The 17,834-nt window shown below is 37.4% G+C and overlaps 4 protein-coding genes across 4 annotated transcripts; 2 read left to right on the forward strand and 2 right to left on the reverse strand.

Annotated features, from left to right (window-relative positions):
• The first annotated feature begins 2,675 nt into the window (after positions 1 to 2,675).
• Positions 2,676 to 7,185, forward strand: LOC107194943 (E3 ubiquitin-protein ligase RNF123-like). Its single transcript, XM_015584656.1, is given in 10 exon segments — positions 2,676 to 2,803; positions 2,889 to 3,210; positions 3,212 to 4,178; positions 4,252 to 4,361; positions 4,479 to 4,582; positions 4,779 to 5,911; positions 5,989 to 6,317; positions 6,390 to 6,555; positions 6,630 to 6,776; positions 6,863 to 7,185. Coding segments are annotated over 10 exon segments (3,690 nt in total). The 5' UTR covers positions 2,676 to 2,714.
• A 188-nt stretch (positions 7,186 to 7,373) lies between these two features.
• Positions 7,374 to 9,682, reverse strand: LOC107195232 (putative sodium-coupled neutral amino acid transporter 7). Its single transcript, XM_015585039.1, has 4 exons — positions 9,460 to 9,682; positions 8,664 to 9,024; positions 8,337 to 8,586; positions 7,374 to 8,278 (listed from the first exon to the last, which is right to left on the reverse strand). Exons 1-4 carry the CDS (start codon positions 9,563 to 9,565, stop codon positions 7,622 to 7,624), a joined length of 1,374 nt encoding a protein of 457 aa, XP_015440525.1. The 5' UTR covers positions 9,566 to 9,682; the 3' UTR covers positions 7,374 to 7,621.
• Positions 9,683 to 10,766: 1,084 nt separating this feature from the next.
• LOC107185382 (bolA-like protein 3) lies at positions 10,767 to 11,665 on the reverse strand. The gene is made up of 4 exons (XM_015573051.1): positions 11,500 to 11,665; positions 11,125 to 11,251; positions 10,940 to 11,028; positions 10,767 to 10,867 (listed from the first exon to the last, which is right to left on the reverse strand). The coding sequence occupies exons 1-4, from the start codon at positions 11,539 to 11,541 to the stop codon at positions 10,802 to 10,804; spliced, it is 324 nt and encodes a 107-aa protein (XP_015428537.1). The 5' UTR covers positions 11,542 to 11,665; the 3' UTR covers positions 10,767 to 10,801.
• Positions 11,666 to 13,819: 2,154 nt separating this feature from the next.
• LOC107195058 (GSK-3-binding protein-like) lies at positions 13,820 to 16,005 on the forward strand. The gene has a single exon (XM_015584828.1). It carries the CDS (start codon positions 14,735 to 14,737, stop codon positions 15,230 to 15,232), a length of 498 nt encoding a protein of 165 aa, XP_015440314.1. The 5' UTR covers positions 13,820 to 14,734; the 3' UTR covers positions 15,233 to 16,005.
• Positions 16,006 to 17,834: the final 1,829 nt, after the last annotated feature.

Raw genomic sequence — 17,834 nt, forward strand, 5'->3', positions numbered from 1 at the left:
TCGATGTACTACGTGAGACATGAGAGGAAAACGAAAAACTTTCATTGTATTATTTATGAGCAACGCGGATAGGATGTATCGAATTTTTAAATTGACAATACTTTTCGAGCGTCAGAGGTTAATTTTAATTTGGTTTTTTTTTTTGGATGAAAGTTTCTATTATTTTTAACGTCATATTAAAGTGACTGTGAAGATGTATACAAAGATGTGAGAGTGAGAAATACGAATTGCACGTGAAAGAGTCACACTGGAAATGCTATGTAGCCTTATCAAGAAGAAATCGTAGTAAACACTGTGCTACAAAATGTTAAAATTACTTTCTTTATTCCTAGTACGAACTCGAGAATCATTGTATGTCAATGGATTTGTCTTTTACGTTATTTTCACACGACATAAAAGAAAACAGGACAATTAAACATCGGGTATGTTCGAAAAGTCTTGCAAATTTATACATTTCTTATGATATACAGTAAATCCTTGATGAGTGTTCGAAGGCTCCTCGACATTGATAAGAAGATGTCCCCAGCTGTAACCCTGACTTTTTAACGAGGTTCGGCACAGTGATAGAGCTTTTAATTCTAAAGCCAATGATATTTGTTTCAGCCGCATACAGCCATTAACTTATGAAATATTTAATGTTCAGTGCCGAGGAGTTTTCAAACTTATCGAAGATTTACTGTACTGTATCGGTTGTGTGAAAAACAATGAAACTTTGTTTTAGACTTTTTAAACCTCTTACATTTCTAGCATACTAACTTTCGCTAGTAATCGCCTGAATACCCCTGTATCTCAAAAAAAGAAAAAGTGAAATGCCGTCAATGTCGAAGTAACGAAATCGTGGAACTGCCGTGGTTCGTGTGCGTTCGATTACCAATAACCAGGTGTAATATCCTTTACCGATCAAATATTAGTACGAATATTACCGCACTATACCCACCCACAATAAGAATACCAAAGCCAACGTGGATTCGCGCTCCTTCTCCGATTTCTGTTCGTATTCGTTTGAAGGAATTTTGCGCGAAACTTACCGGTTCTTATGATTCATTCCTTTTTCTTACATCTCGCTCACGGCCGTTGCGTTTTTATCATCATCATCATCATCATCATCGTCGTCGTCATCTTTTCCATACGCTTTATACTGAATTGTTATTTTCCAGAGGATTCGGTGTAATTTAACGCGTAATTTAAACCCTGTTACATCTTTGCGTCGACTTTCAGCCCTTTTCGAGCAGAAGCAAGATCCTAATTTGACATTGCGATTTCCCGTTACGGTTACTTATTGCCATTCAATAAAGAAAACTTGCAAGCTGCATTGGCCGTTCGATTTCTGACAATCTAAGTGTCCACGATAGGATAAGTCTCGTCCCCTTTCGTTTATCGTTTAATTGTCCCGTCCTATCTATTATTTCTTATTTCCACAAAAGTGGACGTTTCGTTTTCAAGTCCATTAGTCGTTTGGCGGAGTCAAGCAAATCGTATCCGTGATTCGTTTAACGAATGGATTTAAAGGCTAATTGGTGCTGCCGCCTTTATCTGCGAGTGAGAGAGAGAGAAAGAGAGAGACTGAAAACCAAAGGTAAGGGAACTACTTCTCAAGATAGTGATTGGGCTATTGACCATTCAGCTAGTTTATTCATCAATTTATTCGACTAAGTTTTTATTCGAATATTATCACACTTTTTTGTTCAAATATTCTTACTCATTAAACGATACATCCTATTCTAAAAGAGGTCTTGTACTAAAGACACTGAATCGATATTCCTCTGGAATAGGTTTTGTAATAAGTATGCAACAGAAATGCACAGTACATGTGCTTTTTCCTGCGGTTTGTTACTCACTTCGCGAAGAAAACCATCAATTCTAGTTGCAAACCAACGTATCCATGAATAGACTTGTCCTCGTTGATATAAATAAAATTCGATAACAATTCAATAGTCTTACGTCCACTTTTATTTTTTATGCTGCACAACGTAAAAACTTAGAATACACCTAGGATATAGACATATAAATATACTTGGATATACTCGACACTCCTATCGAGTGTGAATATACAAGGTGGAAACAGAAACTGGTAGTACAACTGGTGAGATTCTTTTCCCAATAATAATATCCCCTAATAATAATTTCCAATAATATTGCTAAAGCTCGGTACTATATTTTTAATTTAATTTTTCACAAAAAATGATTCCCCATCCGGTTATACTGCAAGTTTGTACCCAACAATTCTATATAGTCTACAGAGTTCAATGGTACCCACCCTGTATAACTGTGGCTGGGGAATCAGCTGATGTCAGCTGATGCACATGTTCGAAAAAAGATACGAATGTTGTTGCGCTTCAAGCACAAGAATATTTTACCTTCAGTTAACGCGTGTTTCGACGATTTCATCACCGACTAACGTAATTACGTTCGCATCCATTTCTGAAATTAAATTACTTAAATTGTTTTATGCACATCCCTCGATTGTTTTTATTGGTATTTAAATGGCCGTATTATTTTCAGATCGGCAAATTAAACAAGTAAAGAAAGTGTAGTACGATGTTGACTGTTAAGACTTTTTGCATTCACGCTAAAATATTGGCTGATCAGGGGAAATCACTTTCCTTGATTCAAATCCTGTGAACGAATTGCTTTAAACAAATAAATTGTGTAAATTCTCCAAATCGTTTCTTTTAAATGTTTCCTGGGTTAGCAAGGAACAAACACTTTCGGACATGGAGATCAATGAAATTATAAGAGACATTTTTGGTCAGGACATGTTTTTAGAATTTCCAAGCACAAATGAGAGATCAAAGAATCCTAGGTATGTTGCTATCTATTCTTTCTTTTTCCAATTAGTAATTTAGTAGTATTGTTCAGGCTGTCATGCAATTGTATTTATATTTCAGAATTTCTGATACTCTAACCTTGGTAGATCAGTATATTGAAGCTACAGTCTCCAAAAATATGCCCAACCAACTTGAACAGGATGAGAGAGTTGGTCGATTAGGTCCAAAGTTGGTTAGATTTGGTACATCAATACTTACTGGGCTTTGTATAATTTCACCCGATAGACTTAGTATCAATTCAAAAAGTAACTTCAGTACATTGAAAGCAAACACAGCAGTTTATAAAGGAAAGTGGTTGTATGAATTACAGCTTGGATCCCAGGGAGTTATGCAAGTTGGTTGGAGCACTGTTAATTGTCAATTCAATAAAGAATCTGGTGTTGGTAATTATGTGTTTTTCAGGGGATACCATTAACTCGTATGCTTATGATGGAAACCGTGTCAAGAAATGGAATGTGGCTACTTACAAATATGGAGAATCATGGCTTACAGGGGATATTATTGGATGTGCATTAGATATGGATGATGGAACTATCGATTTCTATAGAAATGGAAAAAGTTTGGGAACAGCATTTGATAACATTTCAATGGGTGCTGGCTTTGCTTACTTTCCAACAGTGAGCCTCGCATTAAGGGAGAGTTTAACAGCAAATTTCGGTTCCACGCCGATGCGGTATCCTGTGGCAGGATATGAACCGCTACAAGCAGCTCCGAAAAAACAAATAGCCGAAGCTACGTATTTATTTAAGTGGTTTCTGAGAATAATAGAACTGATAAACACAGAACAAAACTTGGAGAAACAGCGTATATTGCGTGACGAAAATATGAGCGTTTCGATCTTTTTAACGTGTCTTTCGAGATCTGTTTTAAAACACATAGGGCCTTTAATTACCATACCATATATTACAGAATATATAATGGTCCCATTTTTGCAACAACTCTCTGAATCCAGAATAGATTCTGCGCAAGATTCTGTGCATCAATCTATGTTATTAACGTGTTTAGACTTGTTATGGACATTTCTTGAAGAACATGAAATGAAAGCATTCTTAGAAAGTACTGTTCTTTATTTACTCTCCATATTCAAACACGTTTCTTTATCATTGGAATATCCCGACCAACGTAAAAGTTTACTTCTGCTGATAAAGATTTGTCAGCATACGTCGACTCGTCAATATTTACTGCAACATTTGCTTTTTAATCGGGTAAGATTTGCAGATTTCATGGACATCAAGCCACTGGATCAAGGAGGTCTGACTGAAGTAGTCGAGAAAGTGTGGTGGGAAAAAAATCCCGAGGATTCGACGAGTTATTTAGATGCGTGTGAAAAAATTAAAGCTGCAATATCCGGTATGATCCATTTTATGTGTGGTATTACAGTTTATTTCTACATGCGTTGTTACCATGGAATAAACTTTCCTAGAAATAGAAACCGTACAAATGGAGTTACTTGTAACATTTCTCGACAATTCTGATGGTAATGAAAAAAGACCAACTTCGAGAACGATATTTCTTAGGAAATTTAAACGTTTCGTTCAAGAAAACTTCGAGTTCAATCGTGTGAGTACAGAAGCAATGAAATTTACTGTTTCGGAATCATTTTATATAAGCGTCATCTTTTTGGTCTATAAATGATAATTAATATTTCAGACCCCGCTGCCGATCACGTTATCTTGTTTTCATCGGCTGTTATTTGCATTCAAAACGTTATGGGACACTGAAGTAGGGACGTCTTCTGTTTACATTCCTTGCAGGTAAAAGAATAAAAACACACATCTATTTAATGTACATGTATATCCCATATTAGAAACACGTCAGACCACAAAAGCTTGAAAAAAAAAACAAATTATAAAACAATTAATATTGCTTTGTGTACATGTGCTTGTGTAAGCATTATTAGATGTCGTTTAATTTACGTAATAGCATTTCCTTATAAATTGGAATGGGCAGGGCGTTCTACGATGCATCGATCAATTACTCTAGAAATGAGAGACTAGGAGGCGTTTTATCACACTTAAATAAAACATTCAGAAGCGAATTGATAGAGCAATTAGGATCCGATCATGAGGTGATCGTAGCACTGGATCAGTTTCAAGATTCCTCGGTGCATACCAGAACGACCAGAAGACTCGACTGGCCTATAGTCGTTCCGACATTTGAACAGGTCCTTAATATCGGCTCGACTGGTCAAGGAAACTCGGTGCTCTTTGAGAGGCTCGGATACTTTCCATATGGGAGAGAAGATAGAAGCCCGTTGCGATTGGGCCCGTTGGACCCGAGTGCATCTTTGCTCGAATTGCTTGACAGCATTATTTTGTTTTTTCATACAGTAGCGAAGAAACATTTGGCAAATGTGGCAATTCTCAGAAACAGAATGTCCGAATACGTTACTGCTCTAGAAAACACAAAGACACGATTGGAACAGATCCAGGAAAACAAAGATCTCGAGTCCCGATCGATCGAGGAAGAACTGTTGAGAACAATAAACGTGTTCAACATAAAATTGACAGAGCAAGCAAGATACATGGCATGGGTTCGCGCTGTCGTTTATTCGAAAGAGAAGCAGTTGGAATTGTCGTGGCTTTTACGGGTGATCACACTGACCTTGAAAAATGCCAGCAAAGAAAGAAACTTGTTCAGCTTTGTGCCTGAATTTTACTTGGAAGCACTATCTGATGTGTGTATCAGCTTACGGAGCCACATACATCCAACAGTGCGCATCGAAACTATCTCGGGCTATCAGGAGATGCTTCAAGACATAGCTGAGTTTCTTTGTGAGCATTTCATGGATTCCCGCATAGTGACCGCCAATTCAAAAAGCATACTACTTTTAACTCTAGCCGGTTTTGTGTTCAATCCGCTTACTTTGGAAGCATTAGAAAATATACATCAAGAGAGTAGAATAAAGGTTGTTACGAACCTCCTAAAATCGTACGAAGATAGAGCATGGGCTGAATCGAATTGGATTTTGGTCAGATTCTGGCAAGGCAACGGTTTTGCCTTTCGCTATACAAAGAGCCCGCATCTCTCGAAAAGAATTGGCCCGAAACTACTTCAACAAGAATCATTCTCACAACCTATAAGTGCGTACCTTTCAATTCTGTCTGCAAGCGCCTCAGAGGCTAAATCCGCTTACCGATCCTTCTTCCTAATTGTTTAGAACCCCGTCCGTCCGCCGTGTACCAAAATCATGTAAAAGATGTGCTACTGAAAAATGTTCAAGACTCTACCAAGTTCTTAAATTCGTTATTAAATCAATTGAACTGGGCATTCTCCGAGTTCATCGGGATGGTGCAAGAGATTCACAATGTTTGGTCAAGACCCGAGAGAGTGTTCATCGAGTCGAGGCAACTGAAAATTTGTGCCACATGCTTCGACTTAGCGGTATCCTTATTAAGAGTTTTAGAGATGATCATTACAGTGGCTCCAAGTATTTTTAAAGATACGACACAATCTTCCAGTGAGAATTTGTTGTCTAGACTATGTCAGGTATGTATTCCTGTGAATTCATACGTTTTGGTGTTGCTTAATCTCTAATTGTTACTATATTATGTTCTTCAGCTGATCTGTCAAGTGTTGAATAGAATGAGTTCACGAACTAGTTGTTTCCAGCATGTTGTTTTGCTGGAAATCCCAGATTTGGAAACAGTGGATCATTTTCCAATATTGGTAGCAGTAACTGGCATACTTTTGGCCCTGGTCAATGAGGACATGGCCAATTTTAAATGTAAGTGCACATTATTTTCTTTGGTTGCAACGAAAATCAGGGATCAAGTTAGAATATAATGATAATTTTATCAGCAAAAAAGGTAAAGGAGGTACCGAAGGTTACACAAACCTTATTAACGGAACCTAGTTTTCAAATGAGTTCCATATATTTGGTGCTGGGTGAAGCGAAGCCTAAAAGCAAAAAGGAGCAAAGCTCAAAACCGTTCTCGATTGCAAACTGTAAGTATAAACATGTAAAATTGATGCAAATTTTTGGATATACGTTAAATTATTAATGTTATTATAATCGCTGTTGTATGTCACAGATCCAGACGACGTAACGGAAGAGGAAGTAAAAAGGGTAAAAGATATGATTGCATATTTAGACGAATGTCGAACTATTTTGCCCGATTCAAAAATGTTAAGCGACGACGATAACGCTTGCACGATTTGTTACGCGTATCCTGTGGCAGTTACATTTGAGCCTTGTCGTCATCAGACGTGCCGTACGTGTATCGATCGACATCTATTGGACGCGACGGAATGCTTTTTCTGTAAGGCAACCATCGACAGAGTCATAGATCTTTCCGGTAACGTATTGCACGACTTTACTCATGAAAATTCGGACGAAGCCGTGAAGATATCTTGATACATCAGTAAATGCGTTTTGTTGTAAGGCTCATAGATTAGGAATAAATTTCTTGTAAAGACTACAACAAACTCTAGAGGAGCGTAACAATTTGTGTAAAATACAATATACAGCTTTATTTATTTCATGTTACTGCTTGTTTCGAGGTATACAAACGCAATACAAAAGTAAACACTTAAATCTGAGTTCCTAAAAACTTCCTGACATAATTGCACGATGAGTATATAGTATTAAATTTTATGCGCATCAGTCTTCTTCCATTTTCCTTACATTTAATACTTCAATTAAAATCATCTGTTGAGCAAATTGGTCAAGATAATTATCTAAAATGTAAAATCTTCAAGTCTCTTAATACGTCGAGCAAATAACGGGATATCGATGGATTATAGAAAACTATTTAATAGTTGTTTATAATAACGAAACTACTGAATACCCGTTAAGTACATAAACTTTGCCTGAGTTGTCTGAAACCTGTTACTAATGGAGTTTTTTCTGGTGTTTGATATAAATCCCTGACAACTGCTACAGAAACAACACCCGATGCGAATGCGCCAAGTGCGGTAATAAAAATTGCAAAAAATATTAACAGTCGATCTTTGTTCAGATGTAGTTCCGAATCTTTTAAGAGTATGCTTTGGAACAGGGATATGCCCGGAAAAATAAATATAAAAGCGGCCGACAACCCACCCAGTAAATTAATGACAGGTGAAATGTCTGGTACTAGTATTGCGAGCGCTAAAGACAATATGTACCAAGTCAGTGTAATAAAAACTCGGCATTTGACAGTCACATTAACATCCATTCCGAAAATGCTCAAAAGAGCATCGCGGCCACAGTATAAAACAATGGGATATGTAGTAAAATTTTTAATTGCTATGAATATTATCGCTAACGTTAAAATTACGCTTTTGTCTGTATATCCTTGAAGTATATCGCTAGGCACATTTCCAGCGCCAAATGTTGCATATCCATAGATGCCAACCACTGTATAAGCAGCAAAACAAATAATCATGCTCACTGCGGCGCATATTGTAAACTTCTCGACGTTACGATCTTTCATACAGGCATACATTGGTATTGCCGTCATGTGACTCTATAAATAAAATCGAAAAATAGTAAAAACATAATTAACAATTAAAAACATACTGTACCTGGTATGCAAAACATATTATTGGAATTATTTGAAGTGTTTCGTATCCATTATCCGGCCATATCTTCATAGGATTCACAGGAGGCTCGATTTTCGTATAGTTTTTATAGACGATCAGGCTTATTACATATAAAATAGTTACACACCCAACAGAACTAGTGTAACTTAAAACGTCCAATTTCTTGAAAAAACACAAAGGCAATATGAATATGCTACAAGAAACAGCTGTGACAAATGGTCGCGATAAATACCTAAAATGTTAAATTTATGTATATTGAGAATACAATAAAAAGATGTATTTTCTGACAGATACAGTCATTTCAATTACCAAGTGTGACAGTAATTAATTCCATAGTATGTTACTAAAACTCGATCAAATTGGTCACCAACAATGATTATGAATGTCAAACAACATCCAAAACTATATACTGTTACGCACAATGCACAAAAAAAAAGTGACCTGTGTCCATAAAATTCTGCAAACATGTTCTGCATGGTAGAAGTATTAGTAATGTCACTACATTTTGCTAGAATTACAAGTGCAGCTGTTATAAAAATAAGTAACACAAGTTGTACGATAATGGATGCAGCTACTCCTGCGGCTTTATCGAAAGCTTGTGGAAAGTTTAAAAGACCTGCTCCTAAGGTAGCATTAACGATTAAAAAAATCGTACTTAGTAGACCAATTCCTGTAAATATTATATATACTAAAGAATTTTTTGAGGAGTTACAAGATTGTATTAAAAAGTATATTCCTTTTATTTGAATTGTAATTATTTACAAAAGGGGTAACATTTACATTATACAGTCGTATAATGTTATTAATTGTTACTAGACTATGGATGTTTATACAAAAATGGATTTTTATAGACTATTTTACAAAGCAATGTTGGAATTAAAAAGAACTATGTTTGCAAGGTAAAATTTAACAAAAGATACAATATACTCGTAGACAATTATGTACACTACCAATGTATAAAATCCGCAATCTCGTTGTTATAACAAAGTAACAGACTATTATACAAAATAACAAATGTTAAACACACGTTCTACTCATTGTTATATTACTAAGCCGCGTACTCAAAGAATTACAAACGACCGGAGAACATTACACACAGTTATACCTGATCGAGTGGTTCGTTGTTCTTGAATAGGCGAAGGATTCGGAGCAGTGCATAATAACATGTCATTTCTAATAAGTCTATCAGTTTCACCGCTTAAACAATTCATATTTGATGTGATTACAGATCGAACGGTTATATGCTTCTATGTAACTCGTTTCGGTTTGGCTAACGTTCTCCTTCGAATAAAAGGAGGTATTTATCGATAATATGCCTGAGATTTCACAGCGGGGCTAAAGGTCATTATCTGAAAACAACATGCTATGTTTATTGTTTCACAAAGAAACAGGAGCATTCCTTTTTGAACAGATGTATTAGAGGGGATGTACCCCCATCAGACATTCATTTTGCAGGACTGAAAGGAATTCAACTAACAATGAACATATCCCAGTATCTGGAACTTGATGAAGATTCCTTTAAAGGATTGCAATGAACAACCGAACACAAATAAAATGACATTCAATCGCTATTCACGCGGATTTTCTGTATTTTTTATTATGTAATTGTATAGGGCATACACATACAGTAGCGGTGTAGTTCTACCTTTTAACCACTAGATGACTGTAGCGTTTTTGAAACGGGTTTCTAAAAACCCGTAAAATGCAATGATTGTTGATTACCAAAGAGCAAAATCGATGTATGGAGTTACAATAAAAAGTGGACATGAGTCGCGCCAATCTTGAATTATTGATTGCAAAGTTTCTCCCGCTTTTCGTTAATCGGTTAGTTCGGCAATTTTACTGCTAGATAGAGCCACGATAAACTTATTGGCGCCAAATTATTATTTTATTAAATGCTTACAAACAATCTGCTATAACAGACGTGTTCTGTTTTCTGAATTATTTAGATTTTTTATTTGCTAATAATGAATTTTTATTTAGGTATACGGTCGTAGCAATTGTTACTGCATGATATCAATACAATACGGTGTCGAGAAATAAGAACAAGCAACTTAGGTTCATGGTTAAATGCTACACAATGAACTTTTAATACGGAGATGTTACGAAGTTGAAAAAAGTGAATTACAGTATAAATCATACGCACACTATCAATAATATTATAAGAAACGTTCTGTGAGGAATGATGGAACTTCTAAATAGTAATTGTGATAAAAAATTAATAAAAATGTCAATTTCCCGGAAAATTAACATAATGAAATTTAAAATAACATGAGAAATACCATGCATAATCATGTACATACACAAATCATTGTTTGTATGTATAATAATAATTACTTTTATTTGGCATTTAAATTATACGTATATGAAAAATTTACAAAACTTTGTACAGCTTAAAAGTACAACTGCAGGTATAAGAAAGACCTCTCTAAAGAACTAAGAATTGCCTAGGATTCAGGAACACTTGTATATATCCTTATTCCATGCATATCTTTGATCTCCTGCTTAAGTGCCTACAAAGGTACAGTTACAATGAAAAACTTAACGGAACATTGAGTTTTTTTTAAGTGATGAACGTTTCTTACTTCATTTATCATCCGATGTTGTTTGATAGTATTTAATCCTTTGAATTCAGGTGCAATGACATTTATTTCAAACATTGCACCGCATCCTCCTATAAGAATAAATTAAAAAATGATAAAAACCCTTTTACTTAATGCAATTGTTTTTAATGTAATTTTCTTTTGGTCCTAGATAATTATCCTTTCACCTGAAACGTCGTTTACTTCAATGCTTCTAGCTTTAGGAAATTTGTTCCTTAAGATTGCTATCATTTTTTGCTCGGCTTGTTTGCCAGCCAATGCTCCATTAGGTCCGTTCCATACTCTCGACAGCAGCTGTAAAACTTTCATTTTATTCATCTTTCGCATTCTCAATGGATCTGTATCATTTATTTGTCTTAAATGCTGTAGGTTTGTAGGAAATAGAAGGTAGGTACAAATTTCATAAAACGTGAAAAAATAGTATTTTAAAAAGGTGATTTAAACACATTACGGGGGAAAATCGTAAATGAACATTCTCCGATTGTCGAACACCGTGCACGCGAATGAACGTGCGCTTAGGTGAAAACGTGTTCTGTACCTACCGATATATTACGAAAATTTGACATAAACACACGACCGAACATAGTTATTACTATAGGTCGCAATTAATCAGATCTCGTTTGTTTCAGTCCTTTACACTGTTCACGTGACAAATTACCAGTAAACAGTTAAACGAAACGATAGACTTATAGATGAACAAAGCCGCATCACATGTATATTACTGTATATTGCAACCGCAATCAGCTGTTTTCGAACAAGATTTACAGTAGCGCCATCTGCTTATACATGAAATTTTACACAAAAGAAACAATTTAAATTATATATACATATATACATAAATACAAATATATATATATATATATACATATATATAATCATACATCAAAAGTGTGCATGTATCATTTTCATATTTAATGTATTAGTCACATTAAATTAAACGTGATGCATACAATAATGTATGATGATGTATGCAGCATGAAGTAGAAACAAATGATTGTACAAAGGGATCGACATTACGTAATTTTATTATATTGGACACGCCAACAACATGTATAAATGTAACGTAATGCATTATTATGCATATAGCATAATCAGCAATTTGGAGTAGTCCGAACGATCGTCTCCGAAATAGGATTCACAAATGCAACGCAACGTTTCTCTAACTATATAATGACATGTATAATTAACAGTCTCGTGTTTACTGTGTATATACACATATGTATGCATGTACCACACACATTAAAATGATGGAATAAAACTATATATTGTTGCCATCTAAACTAACATAACATAAAATGTGTACCTGCGTGTTCCTCCTGATCTCACACTATACATATATGAATGTAGCATATATGTACCTTAACATCTATTTAGTAAGAAAGTTACATTCAAATAGGATAATGTCATGTTTCATAGGAAATTGTCAAAGTTTTATAATTATAATTTCCTTGACATTTTTCAAATAATTTATGATCACTAGCAAAAAAGAATATTTTTGTAGAATATTTAGTACGTATAATAACTTTACAATTTGAATAATTATGTATAACTGTAATACATATGTATGTAACCAGTCCACTGATACTGGTAAGTAAAATTATAATTCCACAATGTATTTTTGAATAGTAATTTCAACTTGTAGATAAACAATAAAAAAACATGAATTTAAAAAACTAACAGAAAAGAATATAAAGTTTATTATTCTGTAATGGAACAGCTACAATGTTCGCTTTGATGATGTAAAATAGCATCCAGAATATGCAGAGAAAAAAGGAAGGTGTAACAGTCTCTGGTGTAAGTTACACAAAATTTCATTTCCCAGCATGAAATGCATAAAATGCATTGTGTAATTATGCTTAACAAATGAAAGAAAATTATATTTTGAATTTCCATTTAAAAAAAAAAGTAAATATTTACATGAACGATGTATGTCACTCTTTTCTTACAAAATATTTAGAATAAGTTTCATTCATGAACACTTATTTAACCTATATTTTGAGGCTGATACTCCAAATTTGATGTGGCTACATTCAGATTTAATTATTGCTTAATGTTGCTAAATAGAACAAGTGTTCACTAAGTATTTACCTAGTGTTGAAATGTTTTCATGAACCATCGATTTGTCACAGATGGTATACACACGAAAGTAACAAAGGGATATTTCTTCCGTAGCTGTTAGGTAATTTGGGAAAGAATAGGTTAACGTGATCTTTCGTTAAATTTCGTAATATCTAGCGAATGAAAAGGGTTTCGAAAGAAGCGCGCGACAGGTTACGTTGGTTCTATGGATTAGGATAATGAATGATTCGTTAGCTGTAGATAAATGTGCGTGTAAACGCATACATCGCGGACGGTAATCGAGAACGAGCGCGTGTGCGCACGCACGATAAACTTGGCAAAGGATGACGTAGGTGAACACGAGCTCGAGCGTAACCTTGATCCGTACATTGCAGCTTCTCTTTCTCTTCGCCCCACAGTCCCCCGTTGCGATCCTGTCGTTTTATCCAGGCTCAAGCCTCAAGCATTTCCCGAGTAAGAACGGACCTTGCGTACAGCGAATTGACGCGTACGACAGAGACCGTTCCCTAGATTTTCGTCACTCGAAAATCGAGCAATACATTCTAACCGTCCTCCACCATATAATTGTTTCTCAAGTTAGGTCTCGGCACAAGAAAAACATTTAGCCCCAAAAGAGAGGGCAACGTGGAACAAGGAAGTGGCATAGGGTACATATTATCGATTCGCCAGTGCTCACGAGTTAACGGTTTGTTTACACGACGTGGGGGCTGGTGCGCATGCGCGGTAAAACCAAAACAATAATAAGAGAGTAGAAGGTTCGTGGCTGGCGGACGAACGGTCGCTCGCTTTCGGGTGTACGAACGTGTTTCTAAACCGTCTTCTAAGCTGTATGTGTACACTCCATAAACCAGCCAAGAGGACGTGAAATTATTAGTACCTTTCAGAACCTTCTGCCGAGTGTGTACGGGTGGGATAACTCTCGTGTGAAGAACGTGTTCTCTTTCACTTTGGGAACATACACGTTGCTCCGACCGGAGAGTTAGCTTGCGTCAAAACGTGCATCGTTGTGCAACATGCGTGTTCAAATCCGAACGGGATGTTATTAGAATAAATGGGAAATGGAAACAAGTGATGTAAAAAGGTGCACATATTCAAGAATCGTCCACCTGAAAACATGCTCGTCCGTGTGTTGTGCATCGACGAGAGTGCTGTTCATTCAATTCCACGAAGCTTAGCAACAGTAAAATTTTGATGATTCGTTCAACGTTCGTGAAAAGGAGAAAGCCAGGTAGAGGGGGAAGGATACACCGTGCGTATTTACCCAATGAATCACGCGTTCTATGCGATTACGAGACTCAACGAGCGGTAGATTAGGCCACCCGTGTTTACACTACGAACGGTTCCCAAATATGTTCGTAAACAATAAGGTGTGCGGCGAATCAGAGGGACCCAGCGTGCCGGTCGATTGGTTTTAGTTACCTGTCGTGGGGTTACGTACGAACACGCGCGTAAAACGAGTGTTTCGCTCAGTGAAGAAGAGAAGATACCCAAAGGAACGTGTTCCGTGTATATACGAGTCGGAGAGACAAGAGAAAGAGAGAGGACACCAACACAGACACACGTTGATCGAGAGAGCGCGGCTTTATTGTGTGTCCGGCGTTGTGGCTGCTCGTATATCGTAGACGCGGAGGTGTAAACACGTTCGTGCCATTGTCCTTTTGTTCTCTCGGTAAGCCGGCACACGGGGGGAAAGTCGACATGCCGAGCGCCGAGGAAACCACGTATTTGATCGAGGTGATGCCAGACACGACGCAAGACTTCCTCTCCCGCGACGTGGACCTTCTCGTCTCACGGATCAAAGAGAACCTTCGGTTATCTAGCCTGAAGGCTAAGTCTAGCATCAGTCACAAAAATCGTGCCTCGCCTTATCAAGTACCCTCGAGGTCTTGGGGAGACCCGAGTAGCTGTGAAATATGTGGCACACGGAATACCGGATCGCACGATCATCGTCATCACATAAGTCATTATCATCATCATCACAAAAGGCAAAACAACAGAGAGGACGACGATCCTTACGAGCTGTTTCGTGAACTGCTGAGGGAGGGTAGTCTGATTAAAGAGGCTGTGAAGAGACTTCAAGAGACCTCCGAAGAGGAGGACAACAACGAACATTCGACTGTGTACCGAAGGAAACCATATTTTTATGACTCCGAAGACGAACAGTTACCGCCAGTGTACGAACCGCTCGAGCTGTGAAACTAAATGTTCGTCCGTTGTGTCGGTTTTTCAGTTCGTTTCGTCGCGTCCCACCTCTCGTGTGTCCGTATGGCGTGTGGGATTTAAAAAAAGAATCAGGGTCAAAACATTCGATGTTCGTTAGGTCTCCTCTGCTGTTGTTGTTCTTTCTTCGATTTCTTTCAGTGCGGGGTACGTGCGCGTGAGAGGCATAAGTGTCGTGTCCCCTCCCCCCCGAGTGTGTTCGCCCTGGCCGACATAGAGCGTACCCGAAAGAAAGTATAACGAGGTAAACATAATTAGCCAAGAACTCGCCTTACATGGCCGTGTTTGTAAATATGGTATGTGTTGTTATTCGAAGCGGTCTCGCGTTCGACTTCGGGCGAGTTCGGGTACGATCGCCGACGTATCGACAATTCACGAGGCTTACGTGGAAGACTCATGGCTGCCACGGTACGAAGACTTGGACTCGATTTATGTCGCAACGGTCATCGTTTCTTGATCGCGGGTTCGTCTCTCTTTAAATAGAAAGAGTTTTCTCTGTGTGCCTCTCCGTATTTAAGCTTAAAACGGGGAAACAAATTCTGCGTGGATGAGGTCGTTCCTTCGATCGGCCATCTTGCGTGTTTGTTGTCCTTCTCTCTAGACTTCGTTTTTCAACAATTCGGAAATATTTTTTCGTAGTTATGCAATCAATCGAAAAGCACATGGTGACACACAAACTACACGCGAGAACCATTCGACGATGAGAAACTTTATCAATTTCAATGTTCTGACGTGTAACACAAGTCGAGTGAAACTGCAGATTGTGCATAAAGTCCATCTGTTACCTCTGTCGTACAATTATATATAGTTTTTATAATAGCATATCGAGTTTTGGTGAGGAATACACGTGTAAACGGGGGAAGAATGATCCTATAAGGTATTAGTTAAAGATTTTTTGCTCGGAGATAATTCGGGTTCTTACGGTCCAGTTACTATTAGAGAAGAGAGATAAGTATGTTATAACGTGAAAACGATCAATGAATCACACGGCTTTTGCGTGAGGGGTGGGGATCAGAGCATCGCGGATTCGAAGGGACAGTGATCTCATTTATTTGTTTTGATTACACGGCGCAACGAACGAGTTTATTCCTTACGGGACGACGGTGGTGAATAGCAAAATAAGCGCGTGTGTTCGAATTCAGATATTCGATTACGTGTTCCATTTGTACGATGTCGAGAGCACCAATTGATCCGTCTTTCGTGTGACTTTCCAAGTATTTAGACAGGCGTTTCGGAACGAAAAACAGAGCAAACGTGGGAGCATACGCGCGGTTTTTCCGTTTGCTCTGGCGTATTTAGTATATAGTTATTTATCTCACTATCGATTGTTAACGTCATTACAAAATGCCTGTATACGCGCGCGTGTAAAATTTCTTGTATATAGTGTGTGCACATGCGTGTCCGGTTTAGCGGGTATTATAGCGTGATTCATTTACGATGTCAGACCCCGGAAAGTGCGGCGGGGCGCATTAATCGATTTATCTAGCGAGACTGTGAGCCGTTGTCCGCGCGGTGTTGTACTTATATGTTTATTATCGAGTTCTGCGAGATAAATCAAGCGAGATTAATGCGTCACACACCTCCCACGGAACATCTCCGGTTAAATCACCGTTTCGTTCTGGTGAATATGTGATTACGTGTATGAATGGGGAGAATTTGCATTTTTCTTCGATGCTGTGTGTGACTGCGTCTGCCTGCGCATGTATTTACGTAGAGAGGGGGGGAAATAGAGAGAGAAAGAGTGAGTGTGAGAGAGACATTGAGAGATTTGTCTTTAAATTTACCGTTATAGTGTAAATTACGGAAGCTATACCTCGTTGTGATAGTTGGATTTCTGATCCGACGATTCTTAATTACGAATAAAGAAGTTACAAATTTTACTTTGAGAGATGCTTTATGGTTACCCTACTTCAAAGTGTCATATATTTATTTTTGGTCTTTGCATATTCTTAATTGTCTTTTGAGATTCCGGATTAAAAAAAAAACTCGCGCAAACACCTGCGTTGGTTTAGAATGAATAATTTTGTTTTCTACATCGACTGTTTTATAGCTGACGAGCAGAACACCAGGTATGCTACATGGACGAATAAAAAAACGTCTGGAAATAAAGTGTTCTTTTTATACGTATCACGACCTACACTGACATTGGTTCATTGATTTTATTGCAAAAAGGCCTGTGTGTGTGTGTGTATGTGTGTGTGTTGGGAATTTCGATCACCTTAATTCGATAGAATTCAAGATTCAAGAGAATAATCGCGATGGGATACTTATCGTTGTTTTGAATAGATAGACGTAATATGATCGGTTTCTTACGTCATCGCATAGAAATACACGATAACAGAAATATGTATGTACAAAGTAGAGGGTATACGTTTATAAATAGCTCAGCTTGAAATTGTTCTATAGCTGTATTACTTTTGTTGCACGAATTGATATGTGTGTTACACATACTACGGGTTACGTTCACCTTCACCTGCGATTTGCGTCTCGAAAATAAATAGGGTTCGCCTGATGAAATACTGAAACAACAATTAGTTGGTATTGAAATGAAAAGAATATTTGAACGGGGCAATGTTTA

Source organism: Dufourea novaeangliae, unplaced genomic scaffold (assembly GCF_001272555.1).
Source record: "Dufourea novaeangliae isolate 0120121106 unplaced genomic scaffold, ASM127255v1 scaffold18, whole genome shotgun sequence".
In the NCBI taxonomy this organism is placed as follows: Eukaryota; Metazoa; Arthropoda; class Insecta; order Hymenoptera; family Halictidae; genus Dufourea; species Dufourea novaeangliae.